The 17,152-nt window shown below is 37.9% G+C and overlaps 1 protein-coding gene across 9 annotated transcripts in view; it reads right to left on the bottom strand.

Moving 5' to 3' along the window:
* Positions 1 to 17,152, bottom strand: part of lrch1 (leucine-rich repeats and calponin homology (CH) domain containing 1) — a 70,789-nt gene that overhangs the window by 11,993 nt on the left and 41,644 nt on the right. For 3 of the 9 annotated variants that reach the window (XM_055215713.2, XM_055215712.2, XM_055215716.2), the window contains exons 10-20: positions 16,490 to 16,557; positions 16,088 to 16,150; positions 15,860 to 15,937; positions 15,673 to 15,709; positions 13,636 to 13,749; positions 12,082 to 12,138; positions 11,842 to 11,908; positions 10,358 to 10,471; positions 4,178 to 4,287; positions 3,839 to 3,976; positions 3,661 to 3,738 (exon numbers count right to left, since the gene is read on the bottom strand). In XM_055215713.2, the coding sequence (XP_055071688.2) occupies positions 3,661 to 3,738; positions 3,839 to 3,976; positions 4,178 to 4,287; positions 10,358 to 10,471; positions 11,842 to 11,908; positions 12,082 to 12,138; positions 13,636 to 13,749; positions 15,673 to 15,709; positions 15,860 to 15,937; positions 16,088 to 16,150; positions 16,490 to 16,557 (924 nt within the window). The remainder of the gene's footprint in view (positions 1 to 3,660; positions 3,739 to 3,838; positions 3,977 to 4,177; positions 4,288 to 10,357; positions 10,472 to 11,841; positions 11,909 to 12,081; positions 12,139 to 13,635; positions 13,750 to 15,672; positions 15,710 to 15,859; positions 15,938 to 16,087; positions 16,151 to 16,489; positions 16,558 to 17,152) is intronic. The other 6 variants (XM_055215714.2, XM_055215718.2, XM_055215715.2 and 3 more) reach the window with 5 other exon arrangements.

Raw genomic sequence — 17,152 nt, 5'->3', positions numbered from 1 at the left:
TGAAATGAAGTCCTACAAATGGATGATGCCTAAAGCCATGGTGAAATCCATTTAATACAATGGCATGATGCAGCTCTAGTATGGGACTATCCACCTTATTTTCGAATGCGGGAGTAAATGATGTAACACATTTCCTTTTTTTGTGTGAGACTTCAGTTTCAAAAGCCAGCCGGTAGAAAACAATGTAGTGGGAGCATGCACAAAACATGATTAAAAACAGTTAATAGGTAAATATTTACAACATTCACCATGTATAACCCAGTGGGACAATGAAATGAAGTGGCCTGATATATACAGTACTGTGCAAAAGTCATAGGCCACATGCCACAATGTGATTTGTTGTTTTTGCAATGTTATAGTGATCATATATAATTGTTTCGCAGTCTCTTTAATAGAATACATCCGGAAAATACAGGAAATGTGTATATAGTATTAAAAACTGTATAATTTTAAAGAAATTAGTCTTTTCACTTCATTCTGCTCAAAAACACTCAAGATGTGTTTCGTGCCAAGAGAGGTCACACTAAACACCGACGATGGCTAAGGAAGACATTTAGTACTGAAAATTAAATTTTCTATTTTTGTGTACATATTTCCTGTATTTTCTGTTTGTATCTTAGTAAAATAGATTGAAAAATAAATATGGATGGACATTAAAACCTATAAAACGACAGGCGGTGGTGGCCTAAGATTTTTGCACAGTACTGTATATATCATATGAAGATATATTTAATTATTTCTTATTGTTGCTTGGAAATGAGGGGAATGCATGTGTATAAATAGTCCCAATTGTCCCCCTAGAGTAAGTTTTTATACACAACAGTTTTTAATTGACTGCTATAATGTTTGAGTTTCTATGCTGACACATCAAGCTTATCACGTGAATGTGGTGCTTCTTTTTAACAGTCAGCACTACAGCAGTATATTTCCAATTCAACACATTATACATTATTTGAACATACCATAATAAACATAAACCAATTACATTTATTCAGTATTGTTTTCATTTTATGCAAAATATTATTATATCGCTTCTTACGCACTAGAGGGAGACATGGGCAGGTCATTTAGGAAATTACATAGCAAAAGTATGTACGAAGTAAACACATCAGGAACTATTATAAACTAACTAATAAGCAGTTTTATATTCTGAAATGCAAGCATATATATAATAAAGCAGAATAAATAAACCAGCTAAATCAGCATAATATTATTAATATTTTTGAACAATTGTTGTATTCATTGTTTATTGGAAGTTTCTATGAAAGGTTTTACTGGATGGATGTGTGTGGATACAGATAATGTGTGCATGTGAGCCACATCCACATTTAGCTCTGCTGCGTGGATTATGGTCAAAACAAATGTTTTGTAGAGATTTACTGTGTTTGTACCAGCTATGATGGCATCCCTAAGTTGCACAAATTATGCCGGTCTTTCCAAATTTCATAATAAACATTAATTAGCCAGTCAGAATGGATACCAATACAGGGCTCCAGACTAACTTTTTTTTACTAGGAGCACAGTGGCCCCCAACTGAAAATTTTAGGGGCGCAACCAAAAAATGTAGGGGCTCACACCGTTAATCAACATGCTAACCAAATAATCACATTTCCAAAAATTTCCACTGTATTACTAATACATACTTTGATGATAGATGCAGAAAGTAGTACAATGAGCTGTTTCAACTTCACTGTTACATCAGAAAAAAAGCTCAAATTTACTGGTCGCACATGTGCGACTGGATGTAAAATTCAGTGGCACACTCTCAAATTTTGTGGCAAAATGCCACCATTTGGTGGCAGTCTGGAGCCCTGCAATAGCTTTAGTAGCTCACCGGATGTTTTACACAAAAGAGCTTAAAGATGGCGGCGCCCACATTTACGTCAAAAATAAGGTGGATAGGGTTGTGAGAAAGTGCCTGGAAATACTGCTCTAGGATCAGTTTTTCCTCTCAGCTATGAACAACAAAAAGTCCATTAAAGTTCTTAAAGCTGCTTAACATGAGATATTATTTAAAAATCATGAAACGTGATAAAAGGCTGGACTTTTAACTGATCATAGACCAGGATACTTCTACACTTTGAATGAACAAAAACTAAGAGAAATACATTCTCAACATTTCTCATTGAATTCTTGAAAAACACGGCAGCGCAAGACTTCAGGCCCCTCCTGATGGGTCTGTCTTTATGCATGTTACTGTAACAGTGATTTTGTGTCAGATTTATACAGATTTACACAAGTGACTCAAAATCAGCTGTGATCAAGACCTGTTTTTAAGGACCCCTGTGTATTGTCATGAAAACTAACCAAAATAAAAAAAAATATTACAGGATTAACCGGACAAATACTGATTAGTCCTGATTTAAATATGAAACCTGTGAAAACATATTATTAAAGGGACACTTCACCCATTTGCATTAAAGGTGCAGCGTGTAATTTTTAGAAGGATCTTTTGACAGAAATGAAAAATAATTTATAAAACTATTTTATCAGGGGTGTATAAAGACCATTCATAATGAACCGTTATTGTTTATTACCTTAGAATGAGATGTTTTATCTACATACACTGAGGGTCCCCTTACATGAAAGTCGCCATTTTGAGCCGCCATATTTCTACAGAAGCCCTTAACGGACAAACTTTTTTACTAAGTTGTCTCAGATGATGACATGTTTGTCCAGTGGTGGCTACAGTAGCTTCTCTATGTGTTTCAAAAGCGAGGGGTGAGCTGTTTACTGAGCCGTTGGTTGCAATTCACAACCTCACCACTAGATACCGCTAAAATTTACACACTGCACTTTAAAGCAACATTAAAGAGTTTTTTTACCTTAAAATAACGTTTTCAAAAAAGTTTTAGTCGTTCATCCACCCGAAACCGGGTGAACGGCACTCTCACATTCGCTTTGAAGCCCTCTATTGGCCAAAACCGCACTAATGAAGTTTCCAACCGTCGGGTCGCGGCCCTGTAGTTCGAGTAAAAACTCCAAAAACTTGTTTTACGGCAGACCTACAATCCAATCAGAGCCAGCTTTGCTGCAGTACGCTTAATTATTTACGACAGTGGTAATGGACAATTCCACTTCCAACCTGTAGGGGGAGCAAAGAGCAAAAACTCTTTAGTGTTGCATTAAGCTTTTTATAGTTAGAACCCCAGTCATGTTTTTGAATGATCGTGCATTATTTCCTCAGTTGCCGCTGAAAAATCAGTGTTGCACTTCCTTCTTTCAATGATGTAAAAATCATCATTTTGCATCATTGAAAGCAGGAAGTCCAATATCTTTGTTGAGGGGGTGAGACTACAAACACCTTTTTTCTCGGTCAAATAGGCACCAAATTCGAAATGTATGTTACATTTCAACTTCAAATATGGTGCACTGTCAATAAAGATTAATGTTTCTACAGGTGAAATGCTCCTTTAAAAGTCCACTTCACTGGATTAGGTTACATTACAGGTGCAGTAGTAGAATGTGTCCAAAATCACTTAAATTTATTGGGACTTTTTATGATAAACACATCCAGCACCCACAAAAACGTTAACACCCAGTAAATAAATGCTTTTATGTCAATAAATAAAGGGCTAAGTTTATAATCAATGTCAAAACTTATAAAAACAGAGGCACCTGAAAAACAGGTTGAACTCATAGTAAAATTTAGGTATTCACCTCAGGGACTTTCATTTTCCTGCAGGCATCCAAAAAGTTTTCAACGTTTCTGCGGCATTTAGCCATGCTAAGTCTGGGCTGAAGGTTTAATATACACAAAAAGAGAAAGAGAAACTGTGTTAGGTTTCATATAGGCTTTAGTTCATTTGTATATACTGTAGATAGTTCAGAGACGCACCACTGCAGGGGACGGTACGTGGATACTGGCCACTGAACGCGGCCGAATGTGATTTACTAAGTGACACAGCACGACCCCATCCATGAGAGACGTACCCAGATCTTCAGGAAGTATTACTTTAAGTCTGCTCTCAATGCTCTGTCAAAATAAACATGAGATGATGCTACATCATTATACACATCTGCTCTCCATTCTGTTGAAGTTAAAAGTAAAGAGAGAGAATGTGTGCATGTGTGGGCAGGTTTTTGTTGTTGTTTTTGTAGGCGTTTTGTGAGACTTGACTAACAACATCATTAAAAGAAGAGCAAAACTTGTCATGTCTTGAGCAAATGTGTGTACCTCTCGTAGTTGTTCTGTGAGCTCAAGCTCTTCTCTCAGTTGCTCCATCTTTCTTCTCATGGTAAATTGAGGATCCACTGATTCCAGATTCTTGTGTGTCCTGAAAAACACTGCAACACCACTGAACCGTCAGTAGCCTGAAGAAGGCACATTACATATCCTGCCTTACTATCACATGATCAGATCTTATACTCTTCCATTAAAGGATTAGTCCATTTTCTTAAAAAAAATCCAGATAATTTACTCACCACCATGCCATCCAAAATGCTGATGTCCCTCCCCGCCCAGCCGAGAAGAAATTATGCCTCCCGAGGAAAACATTGCAGGATTTTTCTCATTTTAATGGACTTTAATAGAGCCCAACACGTAATACTCGACACTTAACAGTTTTTTTCAACGGACTCTAAACGATCCCAAACAAGGCATAAGGGTCTTATCTAGCGAAACAATTGTCATTTTTGACAAGAAAAATAAAAAATATGCACTTTTAAACCACAACCTCTCGTCTAGATCCGGTCCCGTGATGCGCCAGCGCGACCTTACGCAATATGTCATGACGTCAAGAGAACGAACACGAAACTCCGCCCCAGTGTTTACAAGTGTGGAGAAAGAGGAACGTTCCGACGTTGTTGTATGTGGAATGATACTAATTAATGTCTTTGTGTCAGTTTATTGTTTAAAATGGTCTGCAAATGTGCGTTTTATATATGTAACACGTGACCTCTCTACGTCACTACGCATTTACTTTAGGTCGCGCTGGCGCTTTTCAGGACCGGACCTAGATGAGAAGTTGTGGTTTAAAAGTGCATATTTTTTATTTTTCTTGTCAAAAATGACAATCGTTTCGCTAGATAAGAGCCTTATGCCTCGTTTGGGATCGTTTATAGTCCTTTGAAACTCCGTTGAAAAAAACTGTTAAGTGTTGAGTTAAGTATAAAGTGTTGGGCTCTATTGAAGTCCATTAAAATGAGAACATTTCTTCAAAAAACATAATTTCTTCTCGACTGAACAAAGAAAGACATCAACATTTTGGATGACATGGTGGTGAGTAAATTTTCTGGATTTTTTTTAAGAAAATGGACTAATCCTTTAACACTTCCTTCATCTCATTTATTCATTTTCATTTGTTGCTACATCCACTACTCTCAAACAAGATTGCAAACACAAAACATGAAAAGGCTCAATATTGTTTTTTTTAACTCGGCCCTGCACAGGCAGCCAACATCAAAATAGTGTTTTGAATCAAAATAGGGTTAGGAATCATCTCAAAACAAGGAAAATTGGGTCAGGCATATCAGAAGTGCACCTATTGTATAAAGCCTTAAAATGCCTACTGAGGTACCTGACTAGGTAGCACATATCTAAACAGAGCACATATCTGATACCTAGCTGCCTTTACTATGGATTATTTCCCCACAAGGGGGAGCACGAGACATGAGAGATTAAAAGGCAAAACAATCCAACACTCCATTTCACACATTTGAGGGCAGTTCCTAAGATCCTGTAGTTGCACAACTACTCATCCTGTGAAAATAAATGGGAGTTGACGATATGTAGCATTACTTGCTAAACTTGTAATATTACACCATAAATTAGTAACATTACACCATAGTGACATTAAAAGGTTTTTAATGGATTCCAACACGTTATCTCAATTTTTCCTGTCTTACGATTTTAAGGTCTGGGGTCATGGTCTGTGATATGACACAAGAAGAACATGATAGACTTCTGTGGGTACCAAGTAAAGGCCCATATACTGTACTTACTAAAGGTCAGTTGGTAAGTTGATTCCCCTTCATAGTGTAAACACTGTGACTGTGGTGCTATTAAGCAGCCTAACACAGTCTGAGATTGGGTGAGAGTAACATTCACAAGCAGGCCGGGGTTAAATTAGGATTTGTTGTGTCGCTTTCAACCGTATGCATGCATGCAAACCTTATAAAATCTTATCGACTGGTAAACTGTAATAAGCCTAAATAAGTTAAAAGCGTAAATAAAATGTCAATTAAACAAAAAAGTTATTTTCCTTTGGCAAGAGCATAGTCATCACTGCGATTGACGTGCAGATTGTTTTCTTAAACCAGATCAGCAAGCCCTGCAGCAGGCAGCTAACCTTATTGTTTAAATTTAGGGTGAGGGCTAAGGTTAAGGGTTAATACAAGGCATTTGTGCTACAAGCAACTTGCGAGGGTGAACCCTCCTTATAGGGATGAAGGACAACACGTTATTCTCACTTTTCTTCAGTGCACACAGACCAATGGGTACTTGCACACTGGTGAAGAACAGAGCGAAATCGTCCTAGACGGCCCTGGCCCAATTTAAACCCTCCAAACAGGGTACATAAATGGTAGATAAAAACACCTCTATCCCAGAATAGGGTCCAAAGTCTAACAGAAAGTAACAGAAGTCTATTTATTCTCTTAAAGGGAAAGTTCGGCCAAAAATGACATCAAACCCATGATCCGCCCACCCCAAAGCCGTCCGAGACGCATATGTCCATAACCTCTCAGACGATGACATTTTCCGTTATTTTAGAAAATGCTTTACTTTTATCTGATTATCTTTCAGTTAATCAAATGTGAAGTTATGGGGTCCACGACCTTCAAGTCCAAAAAGTGTGCATCCATCCCCCACAAAACAAATCCAAACGGCTCCACGATGACAAACAAAGTCCCTATGAGGGTAATCCGCGTGGTGTTGTTGTAGAAATATCCACACCCAAAACCTTATAAACCAAAACAACTCGCATCCGGTAATGCCGCCATCTTAGTTGCATCCGCATTCAGGATGAGAGCTTACGCAGTGTACGGAGGTTACTCTGCTGCTGCTCTGTGCCCCCACCCTCCGAATTTGTCATACGTCACTAAGACAAGTGCATACACTACGCTGATACTCTCTCCTGAATACAGAGGAGTCCAATGGCGGCGCCACCGGAAGGTAGCTGTTTTGGTTTATAAAGATCCAAATATGAATATTTCTACAACAGCACCGCACGGACCACCCTCAGAAGACCTTTATTTATCATCCTGGAGCCGTTTGGATTTATTTTGTGAAGGATGGATGCATCTTTTTTGGACTTGAAGGTCGTGGACCCCGTAACTTCACATTTAATTAACTGAAAGATCTAAAACATTTAAAAAAAAAACTGAAAATGTGTTTGTCTGATAAACGATGGACATATGCATCTCGGACAGCTTGTGGGTGAGTAAATCATGGGTTTAGTATCATTTCTGGCCGAACTATCCCCTTAAGGAACACGGAGACTTTTTGTGACTTTACCCTACTCACCTCATCCCCAGAACTAGATAAGTTCATACATATACCCTTCAGCTTGGTGCATCCCGCAACTCCTTCTGACACACTGCTAGCCTAGCTTAGCACAAAGACCGGAAGCAAATGGCTCCAGCCAGCACACTGCTCTCATTTTTCTATTTACATTTTTCTATTTATGTGTTGTGATTTGTATAATCACAGCGTGTGCAAATAACAAGGTCATATGAGACGCAGACATCTTTTAACCACCATACATACTGGAAACTAAATTCCAGAAGGTGAAGCACTGCCACCTGGGCAGAGTGATTTGCTCGCAGCACCTGAGAAGCACCACGGCCCAAAGCAGCAGTGCTTTGCCTTCCGAGAATATAGTTCCGAGTATGTATATTATTGATGAATATCAGTCATGTGACCTTTTAGGTCATTGCAGTTGCCTGCCGCCATCTTGAGATTCTGCCGAGTACCAGTAGGCTACTGACAAGCATGGGCTAGCTTACTACAATTTACGGATTTCTTATCTTTTACTGTCTATGATTCTTACGGAAAGACAACATTTCGCACCTCGACTGTCATGAAAACAAACGCTAAAATATCTTGGTTAGGGTGTGATGCCTACTCGATCCCTGATGCATTCTTCCAGTCGCTGTCCGCTGCTACCGAACTACCACTATTTTTACAACACTAAGAAGGCACGACACAACATGAAACTTTGCTCGAAGTATCACCTGGATCTCTACACATAAACGTGAGAATTGAGAGCATTGTTTGTCTACACAGAGTTTACTAAAAAGAAAGGTTTTGAACAACTGACTTTGGCTGTTATGGTGTCCACTCGCCGTCTTTGCCAGACATAAAAAAATCGATTCCCGAATGCGAATGAATGAATCTCATATGAGACTCCTTTTTCAACTAGAAGGTCAATATTGTTTTTCACTTGCGACAACAACGAATTATCTGTGCATTTATATGGAACTATGCTTTAGGAGCTATCCATCTTTACTCTCCTCCCTCCTTACGTCGCATTCAGAGATCGATACATCTTGACTGGGAACATATTGAAGGCATAGCTTCTTTTGCGACCACTTCAGGTTCTCAAAATGGCGGAAGACAAGTTTGAGATGTGAGTGACATCAGCTGATAGTCATGAATAAAAATCACAACATACAAATAGGAAAATGTTGGTGTTATTTTGTCACTTACCGGGAGCAGTATGCTAGCTGGAGCCATTTACTTCCAGTCTTTGTGCTAAGCTAGGCTAGCGGTGGGTGCGTCAGACAGAGGCTGCGTCCGAAAACTTTGGCAGCTGACTTGTTGCCTCGCTGCCTCATGAGGCAATGACTTTGGAGGAAAGAAGGCAGCTAAAAGAAACGCTTTCGGACACACTTCAAAAGGCAGCGTGTTTGAAATATAAACAGAGAGCGCCTTTGTGATAACTAATCACATATTTGAAAACTACAATACTAATTTCTCGCTAGAAATGCAATTAAAAGGTGTAAAAAGTGATAATATACATTTATTTACACTAAATTTGTGCTCCAGCCACTTTCTTGGCCGCCATTTTATTTTTCGAACTTGACCAGGCTCGGCCAATCACATTCCCCATGCGCGCACACGCATAGAAATGTAGGACAAGATCTCAGGAGTCAGGAAGTAAACCTAATGTTGGAATCGGACATGCCTTGATGCCTTCCTGTCTCAGAAAGCTGCCGTAGAAGGCAGCAATTTTGAGATTTCGGACGCAGCCAGAGTTATGGCACGCACGGAGATGAAAAGGGTATGTATGGACTTATCTAACTCTGGGGGATACAGTGAATAAGCTTAAGTTCCAAAAAGCTGTGTTCCTTTAAGGCTCGAGTAGGAAACTATACTAACTGTTGTACTGTAGGATCTGTTCTCCACAAATGTCTTATCTTCAAAACTTAAAGATAAGCATTTATCATAATTATTGATTAAGCATGTTCTTAATGGATTCTGCCAACAATGACATGAATGGCATGAGGCCAGGATTAAGCAGATTTGAAGCGAAAGTATTTTATAAACATATAATACGTGCCGAGAGCATTCGGTTAATATCAGGCGTTTAGAGGCTTATGAGCCCCTCGTACGTTAACTCCATTCAGCAAAATTTCAAAGATTTAAAGCACAAAATGAAAGAAATCAGAAATCGGACTTGCAAATAATACAACATTCAATACGACCTATTAATATTCTGCTTTGTACTAGCAAACCGCTCTCTCTCTTTTTTCCATTCTTACTTGTTTCCTCTCTCTCCTGTAAGATGATGAATAAGTATGTCTTCTGGCAGTTTTCATCTTCTGAAAGAGTTTCCACTTAAATGAAGGTCTGATTTTCCCTCTGGGGCCATTATCTAAATAGCATCTCTATAAATACACAGCTCCATTTAAAGCCACTCCACCACCTCAATTTTAGCTTGACAATGTTCCCTCTCTCAATGTTTTTTTGTGTTTTTTATTCTGTGTGGAGTTGGCATGTTCTCCCTGTATAAGCTTGGTTTACATCTTTGCACTCCGGTTTCCTCCCACAGGCCAAAAACATGCATGTTAGGTGAATTGGAGATGTGAAATGGCCCCCAACGTTTGTATAGATCAACCATGAATATAGCCAGAGATGCTGGAATGGCGTTAAGAATAAATAAATAAAAAAGAAAACCATAGAAACATTAAAACCTTTACACAGTGGTTAATACCTGACTAAATGTATTGGCAGTTGGTGCTAAAAAATCTTTTAATTCCATCAAAATGTTTAAAAAGAGGACAGATCCTCTGACTTAACCACACAGCTGTCCAAAGTGCAATATAATCACTGCACTGATGTATTCAGCTATAATTTGTATTTAATTTCTAACCAAATGAAAACTGCACAGGGCGATGTATTAAGCAGACCTACCACCGCTTTGCATGTCTCCATCACCAGGACTAGTGGGCGTGTCACTATCGGTTTGCAGGGCCTGTATAAGGGGCAGGGGATAGGGCAGAGCCAAATAGGGCACAGAGGGTGAAGCTAGGTGCAGGGCATCAACATAAGGTGCAGTGCCAAAATGAGAAGCCAAGCAAGTGTTAGGTATTAGTCAGAAAAAGGGAGGGTGCCAAGCAACATTAAGTTGCATTATAAAACGAGTAAGCAGCAGGAAATTAAGGAGAGACAGAGGCAAACAAAAACAGAACAAAAGTAAAACGCAAAACGAAATGACATCAATACAGCACAACACAAAAGAGAAAGGTTAACAACATTGATCAGTGTTAGTAGCATTTCACAGTACCAGTTTTTAGCATGCTGTTATTACTCCTGGTACAGATAGCATTGCTATTGTTCTTTGCTGTACTTTTTGACTCAGGCCATGATAAAGCTGTTAATGTTAGTAATATAGTAACAGATCACACATAACAATGTTAGTGGTGAAGCAACAAGCAGCTTCTAAGCAACTATACAAAGCTACATCAAACTAAGTTCTTAAAGAAAAACACAATTTTTTAAATATTTTACTATGTTTTTACCTCAGTTTAGACAAATTAATACATACCTATCCTTATCAATGTGCGTACTTAGTCTTTGTACAGTGCATCGTGAATGTGTTAGCATGTAGCCTAGCTCCATTCATTCTTTAGGATCCAAACAGGGATGAATTTAAAAGCCACCAAACACTTCCATGTTTTCCCTATTTAAAGACTGTTACATGAGTAGTTACACGAGTTAGTATGGTGTCACAAAACAAAACGTGGCGATTTTTTTAAACTGAAAAAATATGCACTAATATTGATGGAAGTTTGAAGTCAGGAGTGATAATGTTACTGCGCGCCTAGGTCAAAGTGCTGCAAACTAAGTGCTCTTCCGCCATACAATATAGTTCTCATTTTTTATCAACTTTTATCAAAAATCCTCACGTTTAATTTTGTGCAACCATACCTACTCATGTAACCACTCATGCAACAGTCTTTAAATAGGGAAAACATGGAAGTGTTTGGTGGCTTCTAAATTCATCCGTGTTTGGATCCTAAGGAATGAATGGGGCTAGGCTAAATGCTAACACATTCACCACGTGCTGTACAAAGTTTAAGTGCACGCTTTGAAAAAGATAAGAATGCATCAATTCATCAAAGTTGAGGCAAGAACATAGTAAAATATTGAAAAACGGTGTCGAATAGCTTTATGATAGATAAGTAGTCTGAATGAAATATTGTGCATCTGTAGTGTGCTTTACAGCTGTTTACCAAGGAAAGGTCTTAAAACAAACATTTACTGTACGCATTGCTCAGTATATTCTTGTTTGGTAATGAAGTCATACAACATCTACAACATTCTCTCAGGTGTGATGTAACTCATGTTAACCAGCATTATGGTATCATGTTTTGTTAGTAAAATGTGATTTTTACCTGATCTGGGCTTTAACCCAAAGGGAGAAGTCATTGTGGGACTGCAAACTGGCGTTCTGTCTTCATTCTGAAACACACGGACAGTTTTAGCACTGAAATATTTTGCTTATTATGAATTACTGTATTGAAAAGGGTGTTTGTTAAAATGTCTTCTTTTGATTCCACAGAACCAAAGTGAGGAAGTCATTTTATTTTTAGATAAACTGTTCCTTTATACTTTGAATCATTAAGAAAATGTACCTTGGTAACTTGGTTTTCAGAACTATCTTCTGATTCTTCCTCACCAATCACGTCCCCCTAAGAGTAAGAAAAACAGGTCATGTGATTTTTGAGATGATGTAAAACATTCTTAAGTCACCTCGAGTCTTTAAAAACATTGAAACAAAGCATCACTGTTCTTGATTCATTTTCTAGCTGCTTTATCTTTTGTCTAAATTGTCTGAAAAGACAAATCCATGTTTCTCAACACTCATTCCGCCCAACCTATAATGGGAATTCATGAGGAAGTTAGATGGATTGTGTTCCTGTAGCTCAGCATGTTAAAGGGGTTTCACACTAGCACTTTTGATGCGCAACCAGGTCTGATTGATGTCAAAGATTAGTTTGGATGATGTGAACACTGTTTTCCAAACTTGGGTGCGCCATAATTATAATTTCTGATCATTTCTGCTTGCCTCCGCAAACTTCGGCACACTGCCCACTTACTTTAGTACAATAAAGGTGCAGTGTGTAATTTTTAGAAGGATCTCTTGACAGAAATGCAATATTATATACAAAATTACATTATCATGTGTGTATAAAGACCTTCTTATAATGAATCATTATGTTTTATTACCTTAGAATGAGATGTTTTTATCTACATACACGAGGGTCCCCTTATGTGAAAGTCGCCATTTTGTGCCACCACGTTTATACAGAAGCCCTTAACGGACAAACATTTTTGTCTCCGACGATTACACGTTTTTCCGGTGGCGGCTACTGTAGCTTGTCTATGCGTTTCAAAAGCGAGGAGTGAGCAGTGGGCTGACCTGTCGGTTGCAATTCGTAACCTCACCACTAGATGCCGCTAAACTTTACACACTGCACCTTTAAGTACTTTTAAAGCAGACAGACACAAGTGGGTTTTTGTTTTAATTCTTTGACAACAAAACTAATGGTTTAAATTAAAAAACAAAGATAATGCAAACAACCCCATTATTGATGCCTTCTCATTCATAGCCAATGCCTAACAACATTGGTACAGGATTCAAATAATATAATGTGACAAAGACCAGTGGGAAAAGAGGGAGCAATCAAACTCGGATTCGGGCGATCAAACTAAATATAAAAACACCCATAGCAACACAAGTGTCATGGATTTGATTCCCAGGGAACAAGCATACTGACAAAATGTATAGCTTGAATGCACTGTAAGTCACTTTGGATGAAAGCATCTGCGACATGCATAAATGTCATTTATTGACAAAAACACAGATATGCATCCAGCACCATTAAAATCATCCATACAGTACATACAATGATCTGTTTGCAAAAGTGTTACAACAAAAATAAGGTCACCAAAGCGCAAATAAATATATGTGTGACAGCCACACCGGAACACTTTGTTCATTTGGCACAAAGCACACAAATGGCAAATGCATTCGACGCACATAATGATGAATCATTTCTGAGAGATCAGTCCCATTTGTTACAACAATGTCCCATACTTGAGCTGTACAAGTTTTCAAATGTTTCATATATCTCAGTGCATATATATACTGTAGGTTGGATGACAGGCCTAAGTTGCCAGTTTACCTGTTGTGCCATGTGCAAAGCATACTGCTGGCATGCGAGTTGGGCCTCGAGTCGGGCCCGTTCTAGAATGTACTGTCGCTTCCTCTGGAACTCCCAGCATTCTCCAGGGGCTGCCTTCAATGACAATCACTGACCTTAACATCAGCACACTACGACTTACCAACCACAGCAAACAACACACCAGTGAGGACATAACCAGGGACACAAACTACCAGGCTAATGCAAATACATACAGCTGAAAATAACTCTGTCACAACATGGCTACCGTCTATCAACACAGTGGTTTTATATAGTTGCATAATCCTCCATCAATAGAGTTACAGCTTATCTATTCAAAAAAGATCTCAACACAGAAAAGACAAAGGCACACACAAAACAAGATAAGATCACTGCAAACCAAATTTACAACATTCAATAACATGGCACAGTAGTGCTTGTCTGTAATCAGAACGGCTACAGTTAGCGGAGAACTGCAAATATTTCTTAAATTTCGTACAGTTTAAGTGAAAGGGTTAAATCTTTGCAGCTTCCCCTATATTAACAATCTTTAACTAAACTGATGTTTATTATGATGACACATAACTAATGTTACACTTATGATTCACTTAATTAAAAAGTGTGTAAAAGTACATGGTGGTCATGTGCTCTTATTGAGACACTGGTTGAGACTTTTAACAATAGCCCACTGATCTCAGAAGAACTTTGGAGAACACTGCGGTCTACAAAAGCACCAAAAGAGGAAATAAACAAGACGTTCAGAAAAACCAGCATGACTGGACTGCCTGTGAACAATGTTTTTCTTTGATCTTTCTTCATGCTTACAGTTACTTATTTGCATCGGATGAACCTTTAAATAAATAACAAATACATTTAAAATGTATAATAAAATATAAATAAAAAATGATGAATTAATTATAAGGATGTGTATATGAAATGTAATATAATATATAGTATTATATGATCTTGTAAAATATGATATGCTAGGTATAAATGCTTTGCCAAGGGGTCCTTATCACCCATGTCAGGGTTTGTTTTGCAACAACAACCATCTGGTTGTATATTATCCCACAGTGTTAGGTTAGGGTTACCACAGGATTAAATAATAAATATATATACAAAAATATTGATTTTAAATATTATAGATATATATTTGTAAGAGAAGCACACCTGCAAGGTAAAAAATCCTAATGGCTCTAAGCCATTTAGAGCATTTTGTTTAATTATTTGTAAACAAAATCTCATATTTATAAATAATTCTGCATACTTATATTGAATTTATTTGAAAATATTAAACAGCACCTGTCAAGATGCCTTGCAGTATCCACATGAGACTCGTTATTAGTTTCAGGCAGTTATCTGGGAATAATATACCTTGGAATGTTGCTACTGCCCAATCAGAATCGAACATTCCAGAGTGCCATGTAATATGATGTAATGTAATATAATATAATGCATAGCCTTAGTGGGCTCCCCTATATGCCCCTTATAATCTCCCTGGTGTCTGCACATGTATCGTCTTTATCTTGTACAGCGCTTCCACACAATATTTCCCACATAAATCAATGAACGGACGAATGAACTCCAATTGAAACACTGTGATTGAGTATGTTTAAAGCAAAGTGCTTTAAGTGCTCTTCCGCCATACAATATAGTTCTTTTGTCCGCCTAAAAAAAATCACGTTTTATTTCGTGCCACCATACTTACTCGTGTAACTACTTGTGTAAAAGTCTTTAAATAGGGAAAACATTGAAGTGTTTGGTGGCTTCTAAATTCATCACTGTTTGAATCTTAAGGAATGAATGGGGCTAGGCTAAATGCTAACACATTCACGACGCGCTGTACAAAGAATAAGTGCACGCATTGAAAACAGATAAGTATGTAAATTCGTCTAAGCTGAGGTAAAATATTGAAAAACTGTGGTGTTTTCCTTTAAGAACAGTGTAGGCACACAAACACATGAGGGAAAATTGCTTTTAGTGAAACTTTGAAGATGACAGGCATGCATATACCCAAATATAGCATGAATGATGTTTTACCTTAGGTGTCAGCTGACCCTCATCATTCTCCTGTCCACTGCAGGAAGAGAGGAAAACAAAAGTGTAAGACAACAAACCATAACACAGTCACCAAAGTACACATTACTAACAGTGGTTCATACATATGTAGTGAAATATTTGCTCCTGTATCTGCAGATATGATTGAGGGATAGTTGTTGTGACTTACTTGAGCGAGTCATCTACTGTAACCATCTCCACAGGGTAGAGCTTAATACCAGACAGATCAGCCGAGCTCATGTTAACCCTGCACACAAACAATGGCTTTTTTATTAAGTTTCAAGCAGTGAAAGACAATAATACAACACAATAACAGTTCAGTGTTCCTGTAGCTTAACAAAAATTTAAATAAAGTTAAAAACAGTTCAGCCAGAGTTTTTTTGACCTGCTGATCTACCTGTTAGGATCCTGCAGCATCTCCACAGCCTCCTTTAACTGATTGATCATATTGACCTTTGACCTGGTGGACACAGCATAACAACACACTGTGAGGTTTAACTAGTGATCAAATTTTTTTTCATCAAATGTTAATCTTTCCTTAAAAAAACAACAAAATGTAAAAAATACATAAATGAAGGTGTTTGAAACCAATTGTTTTCATTTAAAAGCCATAACAAAACGTTTTCAAAGGACGAACATAAGGAGGTGGTGAATTTGTCATACTGGCTATGGTCCACAGGACCTCTCTTTAATTGCAAACCCAAGAGAAAAAGCCAAACACAGATTGACAAAGACATCAAAATCCGAACGAAAAGGATGATACAATAAAATTGTAATGTACTGATGACAAAATGCTCACGTTTCTTCTGAAGTCCAGTTCCTGTCTTCTTCTATTCTGAGGGGCTCATCAAAGTCAGCACTGCGACCCTTCAAATGCACACAAACACAATACATCAACTCCAGCTGTATACTTTATCATGTGACTACAAACTAAAGACCTGATTGGCTGGAATTTAAAGTTGACCAGATCTGACACTGCCTGTTGGAGAGGGTGACGCGCACACAGATGGGAATACACACCCTCATAGACACAATGTCCCTCTAGAAACTGACTGCTTTGCAAGGGAACTGCTAATGCACAAATAAACACTGTCTACAGCCATACCAATACCATGATGCAATGTTGTGTTATCAGATTAACTAACAGTAACTGGCACATAACATTTTTTGGCAAAAGACAGAGATAAAGAGATAAGAAAAATAGAAAAAAAGGGGCAGTTACAGAAAGAAAAGATAGGAATGAACAGCAAGGAATAAAGATGAATATTGTATCAAACAAAAATAGATTTTAATACTTTAGCGGAGACTTAAACCAGAACTGCTTGTGTTGTAAGCTATGTTATGATCATAAACCAGAAAGTATTTTCTCATGAATCTTTCAGAACAAGTTTTATAAACGTTAGGTTTCATACAATACTATGAAAGAAAGGGACAAAGTATAAAAAAGTGTATAAAAAAGAAA

Source organism: Misgurnus anguillicaudatus, chromosome 17 (genome assembly GCF_027580225.2).
Source record: "Misgurnus anguillicaudatus chromosome 17, ASM2758022v2, whole genome shotgun sequence".
In the NCBI taxonomy this organism is placed as follows: domain Eukaryota; kingdom Metazoa; phylum Chordata; class Actinopteri; order Cypriniformes; family Cobitidae; genus Misgurnus; species Misgurnus anguillicaudatus.
The sequence above is the reverse complement of the archived record's forward strand: the minus strand, read 5'-3'. Positions and strand labels throughout refer to the sequence as shown.